Genomic DNA, 20,221 nt, shown 5'->3' with positions numbered 1-20,221 from the left:
GAAAATTAAAATGACTGCAATGAATTGATGTAGTTTCAGAAATTCACAGATAGATATTTCCTTAAATTTGATTATGGCTTTAATTGGGAAAGAAAATAGACGTTAAGGAAAAGAGGGAAGAGAATTTTAGGTCTATGTAGTCAAAACAGTGACTTAAAGACAAGGCATATTAGTAGTTTCATAATTTTTTAAACTTATTAAGAATGAAATCTCACTCATCACATAAAAGCATAGTATTCTCTTTCACACATGGAGGTTGGTGTGTATTCAACAGAGTGTGTTTTTGTGGGTTAGTTTGCAGGGGTCACGTGTGTGTACTGTGGGCTTGTTGACGTAGTGCTCACATACGGGGTTGATGAGGAGAACGGTGCCCTTTGCAGCCAAGCTTGACACTGAGTGTAAATGTTCTGGAGGGGACAGAAATGTGCAGCAACTACTTTCACATCAGTCAGGCACAGTGTCTGTTCTTGCCTGCAGGTGCCACCCAAAAACACCCTCGCTCTTGGTCTCACAGTTAATGTGACATTTGGACTCCACATGAACTACTTTTATTAAATTTGAAATTGTTTGTAGACCGATTCTTGGGGCTATGGCAGAGTTTAAATCCTTTGGAAACTCCCTCTGATTGGCCTCAGCTTAGCACCTTCTGAGTTCATGTTCACATACATAACAGCTTTTGAATCAGCAGTGAAGTGCTTTCAAAACACCATGCTTTGAATTTTATATCATGATTTAGGTCCAAAAAAATTTGCCGTCAGGGAACTTAGACATCACTCAAGTTATGTTTACTGCTGTGAAGAAAGGCTCATATTGTGCCTAGTAATTTTCTGATTTCTTGCTTTGGAAGCCATGGTTTACAAATATATAGAATACATATTGAATTTTTACTTTGAATATCATACATTGCCATTATAAAAATACAGTAATGGGCTGGGGCTGAGGCTCAGTAGGAGAGCACTTGCCTTGCACGTGTGAGGCACTGGGTTCAATCCTCAGCACCACATAAAAGTAAATAAGGATATTTTTAAAAATATAGTAAAAATACAGAAAATATGGAAAAGGAAAATCATTCTAAATTCCCTGTCAAGAAGGAGAAATAGAGTCTTTAATTTTACATTCTCTATCAGCTTTGTAAGCTTCATTGTAGTAAATGGAATTTGTACTTCCATGACCATCACACACTGGCATCAGCTTAATTTTCTTGCATATCTGAATTGTATTATAAATCCATCCATGATTCTATTTCATCTGAAATGAAAATGTAGGCTACTAATCACTTAAAATATTTCATCTTAATTTTGATTAATACATCAAAAAGCCAGAAGGAAATATACTAGCATAATCACATTGATTGTTCCTAGGTGGTGAATTTAGAATGGCAATTTATTTCACAGCTATATAACATTAATACACTAACCCTTGAAAATAACATAGAATACTTAGACTTGCCAATTAACCATAGCTCCACTTCCTATAGTTTGAAAGCTTACATTCATTCTAAATATCAAAGTCTACTCAAAACTTAGCTCCATTCAGGCCTGATTTTTTAAAATTTGGGTGATTCTCTTTAGGAAAATTGCTAGTCCTTTAGAACTTCACTTGTCCCCTTCCCTACCTTAAGACAAGATATAAGTAAATTAGGTGGGCTTACAGTATATACATAGCATCAAGAACAAAGGGATTCTTGATTCCTTGTGATATCCTTTGGCTGTCTACTGGTTTCTACTATGGGATGATTGGTAATCACTGAGATGCATGGGTTCCATCTTCCTTTCAGGTGGTTTCTCGGCATCCCATTGGGGTTCCTGGGCATCTGATATTCAAGTAGTTACCCTTCCTTGCTTTTTGGTCGTGGTCTTATACTTGCATCAAAACACTGACCTTTGCAGCAATTCTACCATTGTGGATGTGTGGAAGCCTTTAGATTTCTAGACACCAGACACAGTCAATATGCATCTAGGAGCTTTCCACCATCATTTCCACAGCATGGCTTAGCTACCACGTTGAATCATTGTTAAGGCTATGGGTCATGAAGTCCTGTATCCTTGCCTATGTGCTTTATTGAAAATTATACTCTATCACATATCATTTTATAACCTCATTTTTTCCAGTATGTTATTAATATTTTTATACCTTTCTAAGTGCTTTTCTAAAATGTTTCACATAGTTACATGATGTTCTGTCATGGAACAGCTTAATAAAGTACATAAAAATTGTTGCTTATGTTTTTATATATTATATAATATGAATAATTTTAATGAGAAAATCATATATATCTTTATTATCCTTTAGGCTTAAATACTAGAAGTAAAATTGCTGAAACAAGATGTGTGTGTTTTGTGGCTTTGGTTTCATATTTCCTAGTTGCCTTCAGAAGTTTGCATCTATTTTCACTTCTGTAACTACATATGCACACCTTCAACTCTTACTAGTTTTCAAACTTTTTTAATTACTTGTGTAGTTGAACATTTGTCTATATGTGTATTATAGATACTGGCACAAATGCACATAACAGGACTGTGTGGAACTAAGATGTTCATCTTTTCCTTTTGTTTGGCAAGAGATATTTATATGACTAGTATATGTTTTATAACATTTTAAAAATACTATTTCTAATTTTATGTTTTACCTTATATACTTATTTGTATTATGAAGTTGTATGTACATTTTGTGGGTTTTTTTCCCATTGTTCATAGAAAACTTGTTTTTAGTCTCAGAGCAGTTCAGTATCAATAAAAGTTTAACATGTTTCTTTATTTTACATTTTGGAATTTTATTATCAGGAATTTATTTAATATAAAATGAGGTAGTAAGTTGATTACATTTCTAAAAAATTAGTCAATTTTCATTTCTTTTTTACTTCCTTATGGTTTTTGCCCAATAACCATGTGTCTTCACCGTCATCATAAAAGTAATCAAAAATATTAAAAAGTATTAGTTAAAACAAATTTACCCTAAAAATGGATATCTTTGGAGTATTTGTTTTTTACATTCATGAGTATGGTCCTGTCATGCCATCTCTTCTACATTCAAAAACACTTTTATAGTCTTTTTTTTCATAGTGTTTTATATTTCTTTAAAGAATTAATGTTTGATTTTTATTGATTTTTATTTTTATTTATTTTTATTTTTATAAGAATTAATTTAAAATAATTCCTATGGACTTATTAATGCTACTCTTATTTTCTCAATCAAATACTAATGTTTTCATCAACTTTCTTTTAAAAAAATAGACTTCTTATATGTATCACATGTTGTTTGTTTAAATGATGAAATGATCAAAAACTATGAATTTGTAATGAATCTTAGGTGCATAAACCCTGCCATGTGTGTTGCCATTTTTAGTGTTTTTGAAAGTTTTTAATTCTAGTTTTATTTCATTCTGGACCAGTTGTTATTTTGTAAATTGTATTTCATTTTAAAGATATTAGCATTTTGTCCCCCCCATGTTTTGTTTAAACATTCTGAGTAATTAGTGGTTTTCTTACTTGTTTTCCTTATAAAGTTTTTCTCAGTTATTTTATAAATACTTTAAAATAAATTATGCTTTGTATCTGAGATGTAGAAATTTATAATAACTTCTTCAAACTTGAAATTATTATTATATTCTCAATCTCTTACTGTTTTTTCCATCTTTTTTTTTTTTTTTGGCTACTTGATCTATCAAAGGTTAAAAGATTTAGATGATAAAATCTTTCTTAAAGATAGCTTTGTCATCACAACAAAATCAACAGACATTAGCCTTACATTTCTGGCCTCTCTGTAGCATCCACCTGCTTCTGGGAAAGGCTGCCATCACCTGTGGCAGCAGGAGCCAAATGTCACCTGACACGCCTGCTGTGTCTCCTCCATGGGCTCCTCTCCTGCTTAGTTCTGCATTGCCTCTCTCACCACATGCTGCTTGTGATTTGTCACATTTACTCCCATGGAGTCCACTGTGGGCTCTATGCCATTGTTTCCAAATCCTTTAACTCCCACTTATCTTCCAAGCTCCAGATACCTCTCTTCCACCACCTGCTGTCTATGTCTATTTACAACTTGCGGTTACTCCACATGCCTAAAGCTGAACTCATCTGTCTCCTTTCAAAACCATTCTTCCCCAATTAGTTCCTATCTCCTTACATGACACCACCCTGCCCACGTGTAGGCTCAATGCAGAAGTATAGAATGTGTGCCCTTTTGTCCTGTCTCACTACATTTTCCCGCATTCAGCTCCCAGATTCAGTTTCTAATCATTCCCATTCCACAGTTTCTTCCAAACCCTTCCTTCTCTACTCAGAACACCCCCATTTCTTTCTTACAATAGCGTGGCAGTCGACTAACAGCTTTTCTGCCTACCTACAACCTATTTTCTTAAAATCCATGATTCATTTGCAGGCTCACAAAATGTGATTTAAAGTATTTCAAAAATGCAGACATACCGTGGGAGTTTTGGGGAGATAGCTTTGATATTTAACCTTTTAAGAACAATATTGGGATTATGTGTTGGAAAGGGGAGAAGGGAACAAATTTCTGCTTATAAAGTTCTCAGTTTAATACTTTCTTTTTGAGAACGTCAATAAACCATTCCATATTCATGATAAATATAGGATTTGGTATTGAAAAGCAAACTACTTTTTCTATTGGTTATAACTAAAATCTGGCAGAAATGGGAACTAGTTTTTCATGGGGTAATTTAATGGGAGGAAAAGGAGACTAATGTGTTGAAAATTGCATATAAATGTCATATGTATTATGTGTGTGTGATAATAATATAAGTAGGTTTGCTTGTGTTTATAGTGCGTCAAGCTTTATGTTCCTTTAAGCTTGGGTTGGGTGCAGACAAGTTACATAGATCTCCCCAAACTACCACTGATAAAAATTTTACGGTTTGTTTTTATGTTGCCACATATTTTGTTTATGTTGAATATTTTCTCCAAATTTGGTATGATTTCAAAATTTGGCTATGCTCAGCCTATGCTGAAGTATGCTAGTTATTATACAGAATGACGGTACCTGTATAGCTCAAGCTTCATGCTGGATACAAATGTATTCAAACATGATGTGCACATGTATAATTTAGGAGAGACTCCCGTGGCTATGAAATAGTGGCTTTAACCAAAACATCTACATTTCTATGCAATACATGTTTTTACAAACCTTTCATTGTACAAAAAAAAAAAATTAATTAAATACATAGGAATATTCACTGAGAATAAATAGGAAGCTAATATAATTAAACATTTTTTCTTTTGTTCTCTTTCATCTCTTTACACATATTTCATCATTAATTCAAGGAAGGGGAAGAGGACAAATTTTCAAGCTATGGTATTGGGAGTTTAAAAGGATAAGAATATTTCCCATACAATGAACTTAAACGCTTTCTTAAATTTCATGTAAAACAGATGAGTATATTTGTATGTATCATGCAGAAAAAAATCTTATGAACAACATATTTATAAATATGAATGAAACTTTCATTATGGAAAACTGTAGGAGAATTTGAGACATATAAATTTTAAATATAAGATTTTGTGAGCCTCTTTAGGAATGTTTTGTTTTAGATATCTCAATTGGCAAATGCTATACATAATACTAGACTCATGATGATAAAATATTTTCTATCAATGACAATCACATGTATTTTGTTCATTACTAAATATTTCAAATATCCTATATTTTAAATCTATATTCTATAACTATGAACATATACATTTACATATGCATCTGTATCCTAAGTCTACTTCTTGAATATATAATGTACTTTTATTATTTTAAAAAGATGGCCACTAAGATCTCCTAGAACCCCAGCTTTGAAATCATAGATGCCACACAGTATGTATGTTAGAGAGACATGTTCCGTATGTTTACTTAAATTTTATTTCCTATACTTGAGTTGATTTTGTAAGCAACAAAGCTATTTTGGGAGATGGAAGATAATTCTCTGACATTGCACATTATCTTTTTTCTTTCTGTTTTTTTTTTGATACTGGGGATTGAACTGAGGGGTGAATAACTGAGTCATATCCCCAGGTCCTCCTTTTTATATTTTATTTAGAGACAAGGTCTCCCTAAGTTGCTTAGGGCCTTGCTAAATTCCTGATGCTGGCTTTGAATTTGAGATTTTCCTGCCTCAGCCTCCAGAGCTGCTGGGATTACAGGCGTGTGCCCCGGTGCCAGGTTGAACACATTATCTTAAAGCATATTTCAACTATCACTTAAAAAATGGTTCATTTTATTTCAAAATGACACCACTTCAAAATATCTTTTAAAGTGTTAAAAGTCTGTCTTTAACTTTAAAATTAAAACCAGGTATATTCAGGCAAATTTTATTTCTAAAACCTCTTCACTATTATTTTTTACATAGTGACCCAGCTTGTCCATTGAGCATTAGTTCACTTTTTGAAATCAATTTATTTACTTTTTGTCGATATGTTTCCAGTCATAGTTATTCTTTTTACAAGGCAAGCCTGATCTTATGTCTCCCTGATTCTCCTGTTGTGTCACATGCCTTGTTTTCTTTTGCACAGCTGAAACATGGGTGTTTTGGGATGTCTGTTGACATTTGCATACTTGGTTAAAACAAAGACACAATGAAAATCTTTGATGATTTTAAAGAAATGTTGGTTAGTGGGAAAAACAATAGGGAGCCAGCCACACTCTTTAGATCTCATACATATCAAGTAAACCTCAAACTGTTGAGTCTAATAGAAGTTTCCATAGTGTCCTGTCTCTTTCTCTGTTTTTCTTGGTGTTTCTTTCTCTCTCTCTTTTCCTCTCCCTTGCCTGTTCTCTGAGAATAGTGAAGCCCAAGAATTCACAAAAGATGCTTTAGAAAACATCCCATCAGAACTCTCCTGTCGGCTTATGCCTGATGAGTGTTATTTCTTCTGTTCATTTTTCTTTATATAATGTTGAAGCACAGTTAGGATGCCACACGGTCCGTTGTTTATCTTGTAAAGTGCTTTTGCCATACTAAGTCCTAGTATGGAGGGCAGATGCTGCATGCCATTAAGTTCATCGTTATGGATTCTTGGTACCATTTAATGAGAGGTCCTGTAGAGCACTTAGGAACTTCAAGCTGGCAATAAAAATATGGTTTTATATCACTGTTTGGGTATTATGATATCCCCACAGGAAAGAACAGGGCAAAACTCATAAAGAAACTTTTTTTTTTCCTATTGTGCCAAGATTCTTTATTTCAAATGACTTGAGTATAGAAAAGTGTGTTGTAAACATAAGAACACAGAATTGGAGTCATTATAGATTGAGCTCAAAATATGTATGTGCTGCTTGGAACATATTTAAAATTTGTAGAAAATGAATCTATCAGTTTTCTGATTTTTAAACTATTTAGATTATAGCGTCATTTGTCTTGCAAGACTATGTATTAATTTAATAAGCAATCAGAAGGGTCTAGCATTATAGATTATAGGAATTTGTTTTGTGTGGTGTGTGTGTGTGTGTGTGTGTGTGTGTGTGTGAGAGTGTGAGACAGCACCTGGTCTGAGACTTGGCTCAACCAACCCCTTTGAACAGCTCTATGACAAGGTTTAGCCAATCTAATTGCTATAATTTTGAGTTTCTTCAGCTGTAAAAATGGGCCTAAGTGATATATGCATGTAGTTGTGAGATTTCAAATGAACTATGGATACAACACAACCAGTGTGTAGATACACATAACGTTAATTTGAAAGAAAGCCTTAATATTCATGTAAAGAATCATGTAATCAGCAAACAAAACATATATCAAAGCTACAGTTGGGCTGGGATTGTAGCGCAATGGTAGAGTGCTTGCCTAGCATAAACAAGGCACTGGGTTTGATGCTCAGTACCACATAAAAAAATAAATAAAGTAAATTAAAAATTTTATCAACAACTAATAAAAATATTTTTTAAAAAGCCACTGTTATTTCTCACCCCAACATAAAATTTGTAGTGTTTCAGACACAAAACTGAGTCTGTAATTTATTTTAATCTCCTTTGGTTTAATACCTCAGTCTGGCTGATACCTACATAAGGTACACAGAGAAAAACCAAGGGTGCACATACACAAAGGGAAAGCATTATTAGGTCAAAGAGAGGGGGTCACCTTCAGCCAAGGATAGAGGTCTCAGGAGAAACCACTGATACCTTGATCCTGGATTTGTAGGCTCCAGAACTATGTGAAAATATATTTCTATTGATTAAGCCACTCGTCCTGTGGTATTTTGTTCTGAGAGCTCTAGCAAACGGTACAGGCCCCAAAGCCAAACTGCCTGGGCCTCAGCCAGCTCTTGTACTCAGCAGGTAGATGACCATGGGTGAGTTACTTAACGTCTCTGGCCTTCATTTCCTCATTTGTAAAACGAGGATAATAATAATTTATCTTCTTCAATGGGTTGTTACGAGTATCAAATGAATTCTCGTTTGTCGAGCTCTTAGCAGAGTACCTGGTACAAAATACGGACTGCATAAATATCTGTTAAATAAAAATAAAATAAATAATATTTTGCTGTGTTGGTTGACTTTCTCGCACTGGGTATAGCCAAGACGTCTATCAAGTGCACACTCCCAAGAAACTATTTGAACCAGTTCTCTGTGGAGCTGGACGGTAGTTAATGTTCAAATGAGTCCCTCAGGTGCGAGAGTTAAATCTTGTCCTGTTCTAGGATGTTTTCCTTAGGAGAAAGCATACTCACCAGGAATTAAAATTACAGAGAATAGGATTTACATTGAGATCTGGGTACAAGTACCCCTGACCAGTAATGAGGTATCCATCAAGTCACCTCATTCTCTGTCACGTTCTTCTCATTTGTGTCCATTCAGACTCACCAGGTGATGGAAATGTTCTTCTTTGCACTGTTCCTTATGTAAACCTTGTGGCTCCAGAGTACTTGAAATGTGCCTGGTGTGACTCTAGTGTTTTTTTGTTTTTAAGAATCAAGGAGATTTATTTAGGAACGCAGATCCACACTCAAGGGGAGAAGCTAGAGAGAGAGAGTAGAGAGAGATTGCTTGATTGATTGATTGAGAGGGAGATGCTTTTGGAGTAAAGCAAGGAATCCAAATTCACAGGAGAATGAAGGCCATCCTAGAGGAATAGATAATGCCAAATTTTAAATTTTGTTTGGTGGATCTCTGAAACAGTGAATTCTGAGTATTGAGAGGTTTGATGGAGAGATATATTTGATGCAAAGTTAACTCTGATTAACAGAAGGAAGAGATAAAGACTAATACCAGAAGGGTCACAGTGTCCACCAACCAGCCAAGGGTGATGTAAAACATTGAGTGAAGCCTCCTGAATTCCATCCACCTATCTCCCTCTACAGGGTGACATCCTCAGCCTAGGACCAGGGCGTTTGAAGGGATGGTATCCAGAGATGTTTGCAGTTTCTGAAAGTGTAGGCAGGAGCAGTGAGAGGGTAGTACTACCTTTCTGGCTCTGCTGGTATTTCAAGTACAGTGTGTAATCCTCATGGCTCCTGGGAGCAGAAAGACATGCAATTAACATATGTGGATTTGAGCCAAACCTCACAAAAGGCAGTGTACCACTGCTTTTAACATAGTGGAATGCTGAGCTTTGAAATATTAAAACATACTTGTCGTCCATGTCTTTTAATTTTAATACAAACTACCAATGGTAAACAGGATGTTATTTAGAAATAAACACCAGTTCACCTTTATCAGGAATAACAAATAGATTCTATGGCTGTAATAAGGCATACTTATTTATTTACCTCATTTTTTTCTAATGCAGTTACCTAAAATTAAATTATAGAATCTGATTGTTTATCAGATACAAACAGATTCTGTGATTACAACTAAATCCTGTAATAACTGTGTTCCAATTCTTAGTCTTTGCATATAAATTGAAACTTTATTGAGTGAACAGTACAATACCCACTTATTTTAATGTCAAGTGAAAATCAGAGCGAATGACCGCTCAGAAATATTCCATCGTTTTTCATTGAAATAGTGGCTCATGGATCGCAGCACTAACTACATTGTCATTTAGAAAAATGAATTTTTTGAAAAATAAGCCTGTAATTTATGGATGCAATTTTTATCCCCGTATTGGTTAAAGAACAGACATTTTGAATAGTGTGCTGAACATACTGTGAAACTTGACATCCAGTTGAACTTTGCTCAGTTTTACGGTGTCGCCCAACCACTTTATGAAATTGAAGCCACCCACCAGCCATTTATGTGGTCTATTCTTCACTGACTATTTAGTATTTCATTTTTTTTTACCTATCAGATAAATTTTTATGACTTCTTTGGGATTTGATTTAAGGTCTAATTTTGCTTAATGAATGAAAGCAGCTTGGCTATTAAACTCTCCACCCGTGCACACCCACATGTAGTTTTACTATGTGATAATTACCAAAAGGCTCTTTTTAAATTGTAGAGATATTTTTATTCTACAAAATGGTATTATAAAGCTCATTTTGGTAAAAAAATATTTCTATTTACTTAAATAATAACAATCTGAAATAAGATTTTAATGTCTGTCTTTCGGCTGTATTCTTTGATATATAAATTTTTACCAGACTATTTTATTTGGACAATACTAATTTCTGATAAAGGAACTAACTGTTGTTCTTGGCTATTCTTTGTTAGGATAATTACTTTTCTTAATTTCAGAGATTTCTTATTTTATGTACTCCAGATGGGTTTATCATTTTAGATTCACCCATCTAATAAAATACATATTCACATACAGAGTTGTGACTTCAGAACTAGAGATTTCTCGTCTGTGGCCTTTTGACAAGTTGAACATCTCTACAGTCATTTGTCCTTTGTCAAAGTTCAGAGGACCCATTTGTGAAATGGGTATGTGGATTAAAAGCCCATGGAAGAGTCGGAATCCCCAAAGTTTCCCTCCAGCCTATACCTCCCACCCCTGGATTCTTATGTAAAGAGAGGAATCTGTGTGATAGATTCCTTGCAGGGTGCGTTCCTCATGATTCCCCAGAGAAACAGAATAGTGTATGTGTGTATCTCCCTGTTGATTGTACGGAATTGGTTTATGCAACTATAGAAGCTGACAAGTCCCAAGATCCACAGGGTGAGTTGGCCAGCTGTAGAGTCAGGGAAGCTGATGAAGGGGCTCCAGTCTGAGTCTGGAGGCCTGAGACTTTGGAGGAGCCAATGATTCCAATGAAATTGAAGGCAGGAAAAAGCAAAAGTTATATTTCAAAGTCAGTAACACAGGAGAATTCTCTGAGTTGAGGGAAGATCAGCCTTTTTGTTCAATTCAGGCCTTCTTCTGCTTGGCTGAGGTCCTCCTGCATTAGGGAGGGCCATCTGCTTTACTGGGGCACCAATTCAAATGCTAATCACTTCTTAAAACACCCTCACAAGACACAGCTAGAATATTCCACCAAATATTTGGGTACCTTGTGTCCCAGCTACACTGACACATAAAATTAATCATCACGGTAATAAATGTCATGTGAAGATAACAGTTCAAGTCTTTATATCTAAGGAAGACTTGCCTGATCTAAAACTTTCATTCCGAAACATAAAAGGTTAGACAGTTCAACAAGGTGTTACTTCTGAATTGCAGTTGGGGCAGAGCTTAGCCCTCTACTTTGAGGTTAGTCTATATTATGGTTTTATCATCCCACATTTTAGGAAAATCTAAGAACAACAAACTGCAAGTGTACTTTTCATCCGTTCACTTAACAAGCCCATACTGAATACATCTCAAGGATGGGGGACTGTGGTAGGACAAGAGATGACTAAGGAAAGTCTCGGCCTATGACAGGTTCAGAACACATTTGTCCCATGTTGGAATCTTCCCCATCCCCTGGTGCTGGATTTAAAACTACAAAGGCTTTAGATAGGAGCTAATATTTTCCTGTTTCTCTTATTGGTCTTAGACCTTGCTATATTTATTTCAGCATTATTTTCTCCCCAAACACATTTACAGAGAGAATTACAATATAAATATAAGAGATATAGTTGGAGACATGGTTGTATGGAATGAGGCCTGGGGCCTGCGGCTGCCTTTACTGAACCATCCCCTGGCTCTCTAGCCCCAGAATAGAAGGAACAAAGTTTAAAAACCATTTATCAATTTAATACTCTTGCCAATGTTTTACGCCTTATAGGTAAAATATTTAAAGCAGGTTTGGTTATTTTCTTCCAAGTCCTCTGCAATAAATTTTGTATTCAATTATTTCTCTTTGTTTTTTTTAATGGAGTTTTAAAAGAATTTTAATCTTATTTTCTCATCATGTTTTTCAGTGGTTTATGTTTGAAACATTGTGCATGAGTAGGGTGTTCCATCTCATGGACCTTTCAGAGGATTGAGATGACCTTGAGGAACTTGTCTTTTACTGAAAAGAAAAAGCATGCGTTTTTGAAATATTTAAGCAAGGTAAAAACAAAAGAAGCCACACAGACAAAAGATACTTCTTAAGCTTATTTCCAGAGAGCCATATGAATATTTCATCAAGAATCAAAAATGTCACACATTGCAGTTAGAATGCCAAGATCCACGGAGCTGGAGATTTCTTGAGTAGGCCTTAGAAATCATCTGTCTTCTTTGGAGATTAGTTTTGTGTCATTTCCCTTTTTCTTCTGTAGGTAGCAAAGGGAAATGGGACAGATGGCAGTAAGTGACAAAAAACTGTTTACTGTCTGAGAGGCCTAAGCTTATTAATATTTTAATATCAAATATTTTCTTCTCAACTGCTTTTTTCTACCTGTTGGACTCCTAGAGAATTAGGAGGAGTTGGAGGCAGGCTAGAAGATGTGTTTTAGATAGATCTCTAGTGAGAATAAAGGAATGAATGCATGAAATGATGTGTATTTAGCAGGGTGGTAGGTTTTCCACAGAGAATCTTCTGGTAGTTTTGCAAAGTCAAAATTGAAGGAGAGAGCTTTTGAAAGTGGGAGCTGTTGTTACTGTGAATAAAATGAGAATGTTTATAGATGGGAAGGAGTGTTTTTAAAAATATTTCTCTCTACATCAAACATATCTTTACACAATTCATCTCCTTTGCCACATACTCCAAAGGCTTGGTGAATATATGTCATAATTGAAGTTTAACTTTAATATCAGATTACCATTGATATCCATGTGACAAAGTGGAGAGATGAGACCACAGGGTCGTCTTAAGGATGGGCACCATCAAATACTTGAACGTAATATAAATGGGCAGGCCTGCGCTCCTCCATGCCCTACTCAACTATTCAAAAGTAAAAAATCCCATTGTATAATTTCTCTTTTGTTCAAATTTTTCCAGTCATCTTTTTATTACTGTGACCAAAATACTTGATAAGAACAACTTGGTGGAGGAAAAGTTCGGGTGCTAGAGAAAGCTGCTTAGCTCATGGAATCCAAAAAGCAAAGAGAGCCATTGAGGGTCCAGAGAAAAAAACTTAACCCTCAAGAACATACCCCTAGTGACCTACATCTTCCGGCCATACCCCATCTGTGTATAGTTACCACTCAGTAATGAATTCAAATTATTAATCCATGAGACAAATTAGGTCTGCTGATCATTCTACCTCTGAACGTTCCTGCATTGCTTCATGAGCTGTTTAGGGAACATTTCATGTCTAAAATGTAACATCTGGTTTATCTTTGAAAAGTACTCGAAAGTTTACAAGTACTAGTTCCTGAGGTCAAGAGCCCACATCCTAAATCCCACTCATTCAACATTTTTTTTCATTAAGCAGTCTGTAATTTGTTTTTATTGTATTGTGTCTGGGAGTGTTTCTTTGTTTTTACAGTAGGGAATTATATGAAATACGGAAAGAATGGCCATGGGAACCACAGTTCCCATGTGGACTCTTGTGACTCTAAGGCTACCAAGCAGTTTTCCTTGGGCTTCTCTATATGTGATACAACAGGTTTCAAACTATTCTCTGAGCCTCCTTCCCAATGTAACCTTCTGTGTAACTGTGGTTGTTTTTATTTTAACAGACAGGTTTTATTAATTCTGATATCCTATAACTTGGATAATCTAATGTGATATTTTGAGGATGAAAGAAGGTACTCCTGATACAGTGGAATAACAGGTATAAACTGGCATAGTTGCCCCACTTCTAGCATATGTTGGTGGAATGAGAAATAGTGGAGAAAATCAGTAATATAACTTAAAAGACTTTTTTAATCTATGCATATAAGTAATTGTGCTCTGAACTATATTTATGAACCACATGACATTAAGACTTTTTGTGCTTATTCAGCTATTAATCATCCTCTGTGTGGGTGTGTATAAAACTATGATGTAAAAGCAGACTGTGTAAGTAGGGCCCATGCCAGAGAGACATTGCCGAAGATACAGACTGTATTGCAAGCCCTGGGCTAAGTCATCCAAGGAGATCTCATGGGGCTGAAAGTGTCTGTGGTAAAAACCCAATGCTGCCTTGTGGAGTCTTTGGGAAATACAAATGGGAAAGTTTCAGGATAGACCCTAGGATCCCGGCACGTTCCAGTGCTTCTTACATCAGAGAGTTACTTTTCATTTAAAAAAATAGCTCTTAATGTGATACAGGGCTCCAGCAGAAACTGAACTCGTGCTGATGAGACACAAAGTGGCTGTCACTAGAGCTGTCCACTGTGAACTGGTATTAAACTTGAACCCATGGTATGGTATAGGAACAATGTATTGTTAGAAGGGAGTGATGCATTTGGAACTAGACTCAAGCAGATCCAGAAGGTATGAGCATATATCATGAAGAGGTGTCCCAGGGCCTCATGTCACCTGCCTTATTGGCATTGATGTTCTTTCTCAACACATACCTTATGCCTGCAAGTGGGTTTCCCCATAAAGGAAGAAGGAATTGAAACTGATATGAATTGGCCTGATACATGTTGGGTGGATTTTATGATCAATAGTGAAGGAAATCTGTCCTGTGGGCACATCCGTTTACTTGTCATTCCCTTTATTTGGACAAAAGGGTAGCTTGAGGTACACATATATATGGAGCACTGGTTAGGTAATGGCCTCATGGACCTGGAAGAGATAAGTCTAGACAAATTAGATATGATGTGTGTGGGCAAGAGCTATGTGGATGGGCCTAGAGGAGTGACCATGGAGAGTCTTTTTGCCTATAAGACAGTAAATGCTTCTGAGGAAACTCTACTACCAGGTAGATAGCATCCCTTGTCCAGGAGATATAAGCCACTTTCTCAGCTACCCCATGGTATGTGCAATAGACCCTGAACCAAATGACCTTGGAGACAGTGGTAGAAACTATTCATGGACCCAAAGATATGGCCTCCTTCTCCAAAGCAAATATAGCTATCATCACTGTTGACTCTTAAATGCCAGCGTGACAATGAGCTACTAAGTTGACCATTCATCCATGATACTACTGAACCCACACAACTGTTTGTTGGTGACTTAATTAGCAAGCAGTGCTGATGGATCCCTACTACCTCAGAGGGACAACACGTTTTCCTAAGTGGGTGACATATAGTCTGTGTTTGCCTTTCCTCTCACAGTGTCACTGCTGGCGCTGACATCTGACAGTTTATAGAATGCCTGACCCAATGGTATGGTGCCCCTATAATGTTGTTCCTACCAGGGAAACCCTGCTGATATTTCAAGGAATGCACTACAGTGAGCTTACAATCACTGCAGGCTCTGTCACCTAACAGAAGAGTGGAATAATATTAATCATGAATAGTTAATTAAAGTACCCACATTGTGGGGAGGGGAAGCAAAAGCAAAAAAAAAAAAAATACCCTGAGAATTGGATTACTCTAGAATGAAGTAATATGCTAAACTAACAGCTGAAACAGGGTGCTGTATCTATCACAGCTAAAATTTACAGTTCTGGGCTAAGAGTGGGCCCTTTTTATAGTCAACCACAATGCCCCCTTTGCTGTTTCTGTGCTTCCTTTCTCTATAGTCTTAGACTTTGCTAATTAGAATCCTGATTCTTGTGGCAGAGGTGGATTGGGGGAGGCAAGTCTGTCAGGTGACCCAATAAGAGTCCCACTTATGTGGAAGCTGGGATTGTTTCCTCATGTGACCTGATTACTACGTGTGCTTCCAAACCATGGGGGAGCAAAGATGGAAAGAGATTATTCATGGCTATAAGAATACAGGACTGCAAAAAGACAGGACTGAGCAATGAGATAAAGGTCTGGAGCTCATAGCTGCTCCATGCCCAGAAAAAAATTAGGAAATTGCAGCAACCCAAACTCTGCAAGATCCAAGAAACAGAGAGCTCGATCCCTCAGGATTAAGATCTACAATTTCCTCACCAGGCAGTAACTCAGAGCAGCTGAGGTGTTGGTAGGGCACTTGGTAGGAGATGGATGACGAATATTCTTTAAGTCGCCAAGGATCAGCTGGAGCATGGACTATTAGAGCTTGATTTGCTAACTCTCTTTGAGTCTTTTTGCAACTGGCCATCAATTTGAAGTATTGTTCTTTATAATATATGAGTAATCTTATTTCATATGCTATTGGGTTATAAGAAAATGGCTCAAGTGCATCTGAGATGTACAAAGATGCAATATGTGTTTTTCCATATACTAGCTCAACCCAAATGTGTCTGGATGGTTTTGGCCAATTGATTAATGGTGAACCTCATATATTGCCACCATGAACACCTCATCTTTTCAGGTCACTAGCTGTATCTGCCTTCTGGAAGATAACTACCAGGCTCAGCTTGGCATGGTAGGATCCTCAGTAGTTCTGTCTTACCAGACCAGATCCAGGAAAAGTTCTGTCACCACTGGGATATTGCATTCCCAGTGGCTACCCAGAACAGACAGAATATACCACTGGAAGTGGGGGAAGTTAATGTCCTTTAGGATGCATCTTTACTGATGGAATGTAGAATGTGGTATGGAACTGGCATACAAACATTTCTTTGTCCATTGAACATTTTCTAAGGTGCAGAGGTTCCATATGTTTTCTCTTGGTTTGTTCCACATGGCCAAATAACCAGCCATGTTTGCTCATGAAGTTCTGCCCAGCTCAGTAATATGTCTGCTTTCTTCTTTTTCTGTGTGTGTGTGTGTGTGTGTGTGTGTGTGTTTTAACCTCCTTGTGGTCCTGAAATGCTTTATTTCAGACCCTGTAAGAAAAAGTGTACTGAGACACAAAGCCAAATTTTTGAACTCAGATGTTCCTGTTCACTGAGTGACAAATATACTTAAAAATAAATAGCCCTAGACTTCCTGATCGAAAAGACTACTAATTTTGGTGCATCCATTGATCTTCTCTCCTTATCTCTTTTTAATGTACTAATATAATTTTTTTAAAAAATGGCTGCCCTCTTACTCTTCTGCATTCTGTTTTACAGCTTCTTAACTGCTCTGTATTTGAACTTTTCTGTAGGCAGAGTGATGGTATATGTTGGTTGGTTGGCTCTTTCAGGATATGCCCCTTCTCAGTACCATGCCTGTGTATTTTTCTGTATAAATCATGGCATGTTGGAGGTGTTCAGTAAATGTAAAACAACTGCTCATGGACACCTCACATTTTTATCTCAAGTCACTCCACAACAGAGTGCTAAGTTTTTCTGGTTATATTTTGCCAAACTTCTTGGGCAAGGAGGTTGTATGTATTCCACAGTGAAGTCATGGCTTCATACCCACCTCTTCCTCTTGATAATGCCTCACTTCTTATTTCTCATTAGGATTTAGACAACATAAATTACAAACCCATAGCATATGTATTAGTATTAAACAAGAAAAATTAGCTACTATTTCTATTACCACTATATATTGGAATCATAGCCTGAATCCTTACCAATTAAACTGATATATCCCACTTGCTATCTGTCTCAGTTTTGACCTCATTGCTGGGATTATTCTGCAGTGGGAGGGCTCAAGCTACTGGAATTATGTGCTTGGGCTGTCATTGGTTTGTCCTTAATTTAAACAAATCCTGCCAATTGAGGGCTAAGAAGTTGACACCACAAAATTTCAACCTGCCTATGCCTCCCCATTGGTCACGAACTCCTGTTACTGTCCTTGTCTATTGATTAATTATTTCTTGTCCCATGCATGTTGTGTCATAAATGTTAATTTTGGGAAAAGTTGAGAATTAGATTAATGTTCACAAAGCTTATAAAGATCTCAGGTGAAAGGTGCAGCAATACCACACCGCATACCCATCAAAACACAGCCAAGGCAGGTACCACATTTGAAAGCAAGTCACATTTTTGCACACCATCCATTATTCTTGCATTTAAGAGGATGTTAAATATTCTACATCTTTCTTATTTATTAGCTTGGTATTTAGCATGTTTCATAGCCAAAATAGCAAAGAAGGTTCATTATTGCTGGTTAAATTAGCCTCATGAAAATGTTGTTGGTAAAAGGTTACAGAAATGAATAGAAGATCTAACCAAGCAGCATATTAGATCATTTATCACTATAATTTAAAAAGGTATTCTGATGATTTAAATTAACTTGGCTAAAGGGTAGAGATTTAGATAAAAGTTAATAATTAAAACCTAAATGGCATGATTAGCTCTTCCTTTTGATTTAGAAGATACAACACATATGCATACAGATTTGATATTGGCCTCTTGGGAGAAACTAATGCCAAAAAAATTCATACCTGGAAATATAATTTCTATCTTATTCAAGCTCTGAATTTTATAGCTACACTATATCTAAACTGGTTTACCTGTGTGTCTCATGTTTCCTTCAGACTTAGGCAAATAGCCTTTTTCTTGTTCTTTGGTTTTGGATAATTGAAGCCCAGAACTTAGCTGTATTTATATTGAGGTTTGGGTATTTGCTTTTTAATGGAATGTTCTTTCCACATATTTACAATAGTAAGACTTCCATCTTTGTGAGGAGTTCATCAAGGAATTTAACCTTTTCCCCCTCTTTTGACATGTTTTTAATGTTCGCATAGCCTACCCTAAACATATTTTCCTTTGTATTAAATTAATTTTTAAAAATTCCGATAGTAACCTCATAGAACTTTCCTGATAAGGGTATTAAAGCAATTTCTTATTAGCTTGACAGCCCTGGTTAAGGGATCTGTGTCTGCAGAGTTGAGATAAAAGTAAAGAATTTCTGTTTCCCCCCTACACAGAAACCAGGAGCTGAAAGAGCTTGGGGAGCTCTCCCCACACTGGGACAATCTCCGGAAAAAAGTCCTTACTCACTGTGATCAAATGGTGAATATGTACCAAGACATTCTGACAGAGCTTAGCAAGGACGCAGGTATGAAAGCAGCAACTCGACTCACTCAAACTCACTTGCATTCTACCTGTGTCAAAGGAAAACAATAGTGGGCATTATTGTTATGGAGATGAAAGCACCATAGATTTTTTAAAAATCTTATTTCTTAATATATTAGCACTTTAACACATACTGTTCTGTCCACAGTATTACCATAAGAATATGTGGAATAATTTATTTCAAAAAATAGAATTTCTGAGAAGAAAACTTGTAAACACAGGACATGTTTTTCTTCCTCAAGTTTTTCTATTCAATATGTCTTTTCAACACACAAAACCTTTTTATTTATTTATGTACTAATAATGTTCCATTTTTTCCCTTCCTAGGGTCTTCTTTCAAATCAAGCAGCAGCAAAGGAGAGAAAACATTAGAATTTGTTCCAGTGAATCTACACCTGCAAAGAATGCATGTACACAGCCCTCACTTGAAAGGTACGATGGATCATTATTTTAAAAATGGCAAATTATGTTACAGCGTGTCCTCCTTTAAAAAGCAGGACTGTTGGTAGACCCAAATCAAAAGCGTAAGAGTTATGTACAGAGGAAGATGCAGCTATTACAGCCGGTAATGACTCAATAGTCTAAAAGAGACTGCGGTAAGTTTATTGCTGTATTTCTGGGCAACGCTTTGTGAATGTAGCACCTGAGTTGAATTAGAGATAAAAGTGCACAGAATATCAGCTTCTTGAAAAATAATATTTATGGTAGAAAATAGCTAACTGTTGTGCTACTGCTTGAACTAGGAAAGGAAGAATGGAGTACAGAAAACCAAACTTGTTTTCCATGTGCTTTTAAGAAACCAAAGGGCAAAAGTAGACAAACAGGCAGTCAGTCCCTCTGACTTAATGGTGACCACCCACAGAAACACTTTGTCCCATGGGAATGGGTGTGGTGCTACTAAGATTAAATAGGTGGAAGGTGGCATTTTGATGTGCTCAGTTTGTCAAGGAGAAATATTAGGTTTTTATTTGTTATTATTAATTATACATGACAGTAAAATGTGTTTTGACATACTATACATATATACAGTAACTACCCTACTTCATCCACCCCACCTTATTGTGAGTTTGCATCTACA

General features: G+C 36.3%; 1 protein-coding gene across 3 annotated transcripts in view; it reads left to right on the top strand.

Moving 5' to 3' along the window:
• Positions 1 to 20,221, top strand: part of Inpp4b (inositol polyphosphate-4-phosphatase type II B) — a 729,464-nt gene that overhangs the window by 543,833 nt on the left and 165,410 nt on the right. For all 3 annotated transcript variants that reach the window (XM_048813449.1, XM_048813450.1, XM_048813451.1), the window contains 2 exons: positions 18,996 to 19,126; positions 19,471 to 19,575. In XM_048813449.1, coding sequence (XP_048669406.1) covers positions 18,996 to 19,126; positions 19,471 to 19,575 — 236 coding nt within the window. The remainder of the gene's footprint in view (positions 1 to 18,995; positions 19,127 to 19,470; positions 19,576 to 20,221) is intronic.

Source organism: Marmota marmota, unplaced genomic scaffold (assembly GCF_001458135.2).
Source record: "Marmota marmota marmota unplaced genomic scaffold, marMar, whole genome shotgun sequence".
In the NCBI taxonomy this organism is placed as follows: Eukaryota; Metazoa; Chordata; class Mammalia; order Rodentia; family Sciuridae; genus Marmota; species Marmota marmota.
This window is presented reverse-complemented; position numbering and strand designations above follow the sequence as displayed.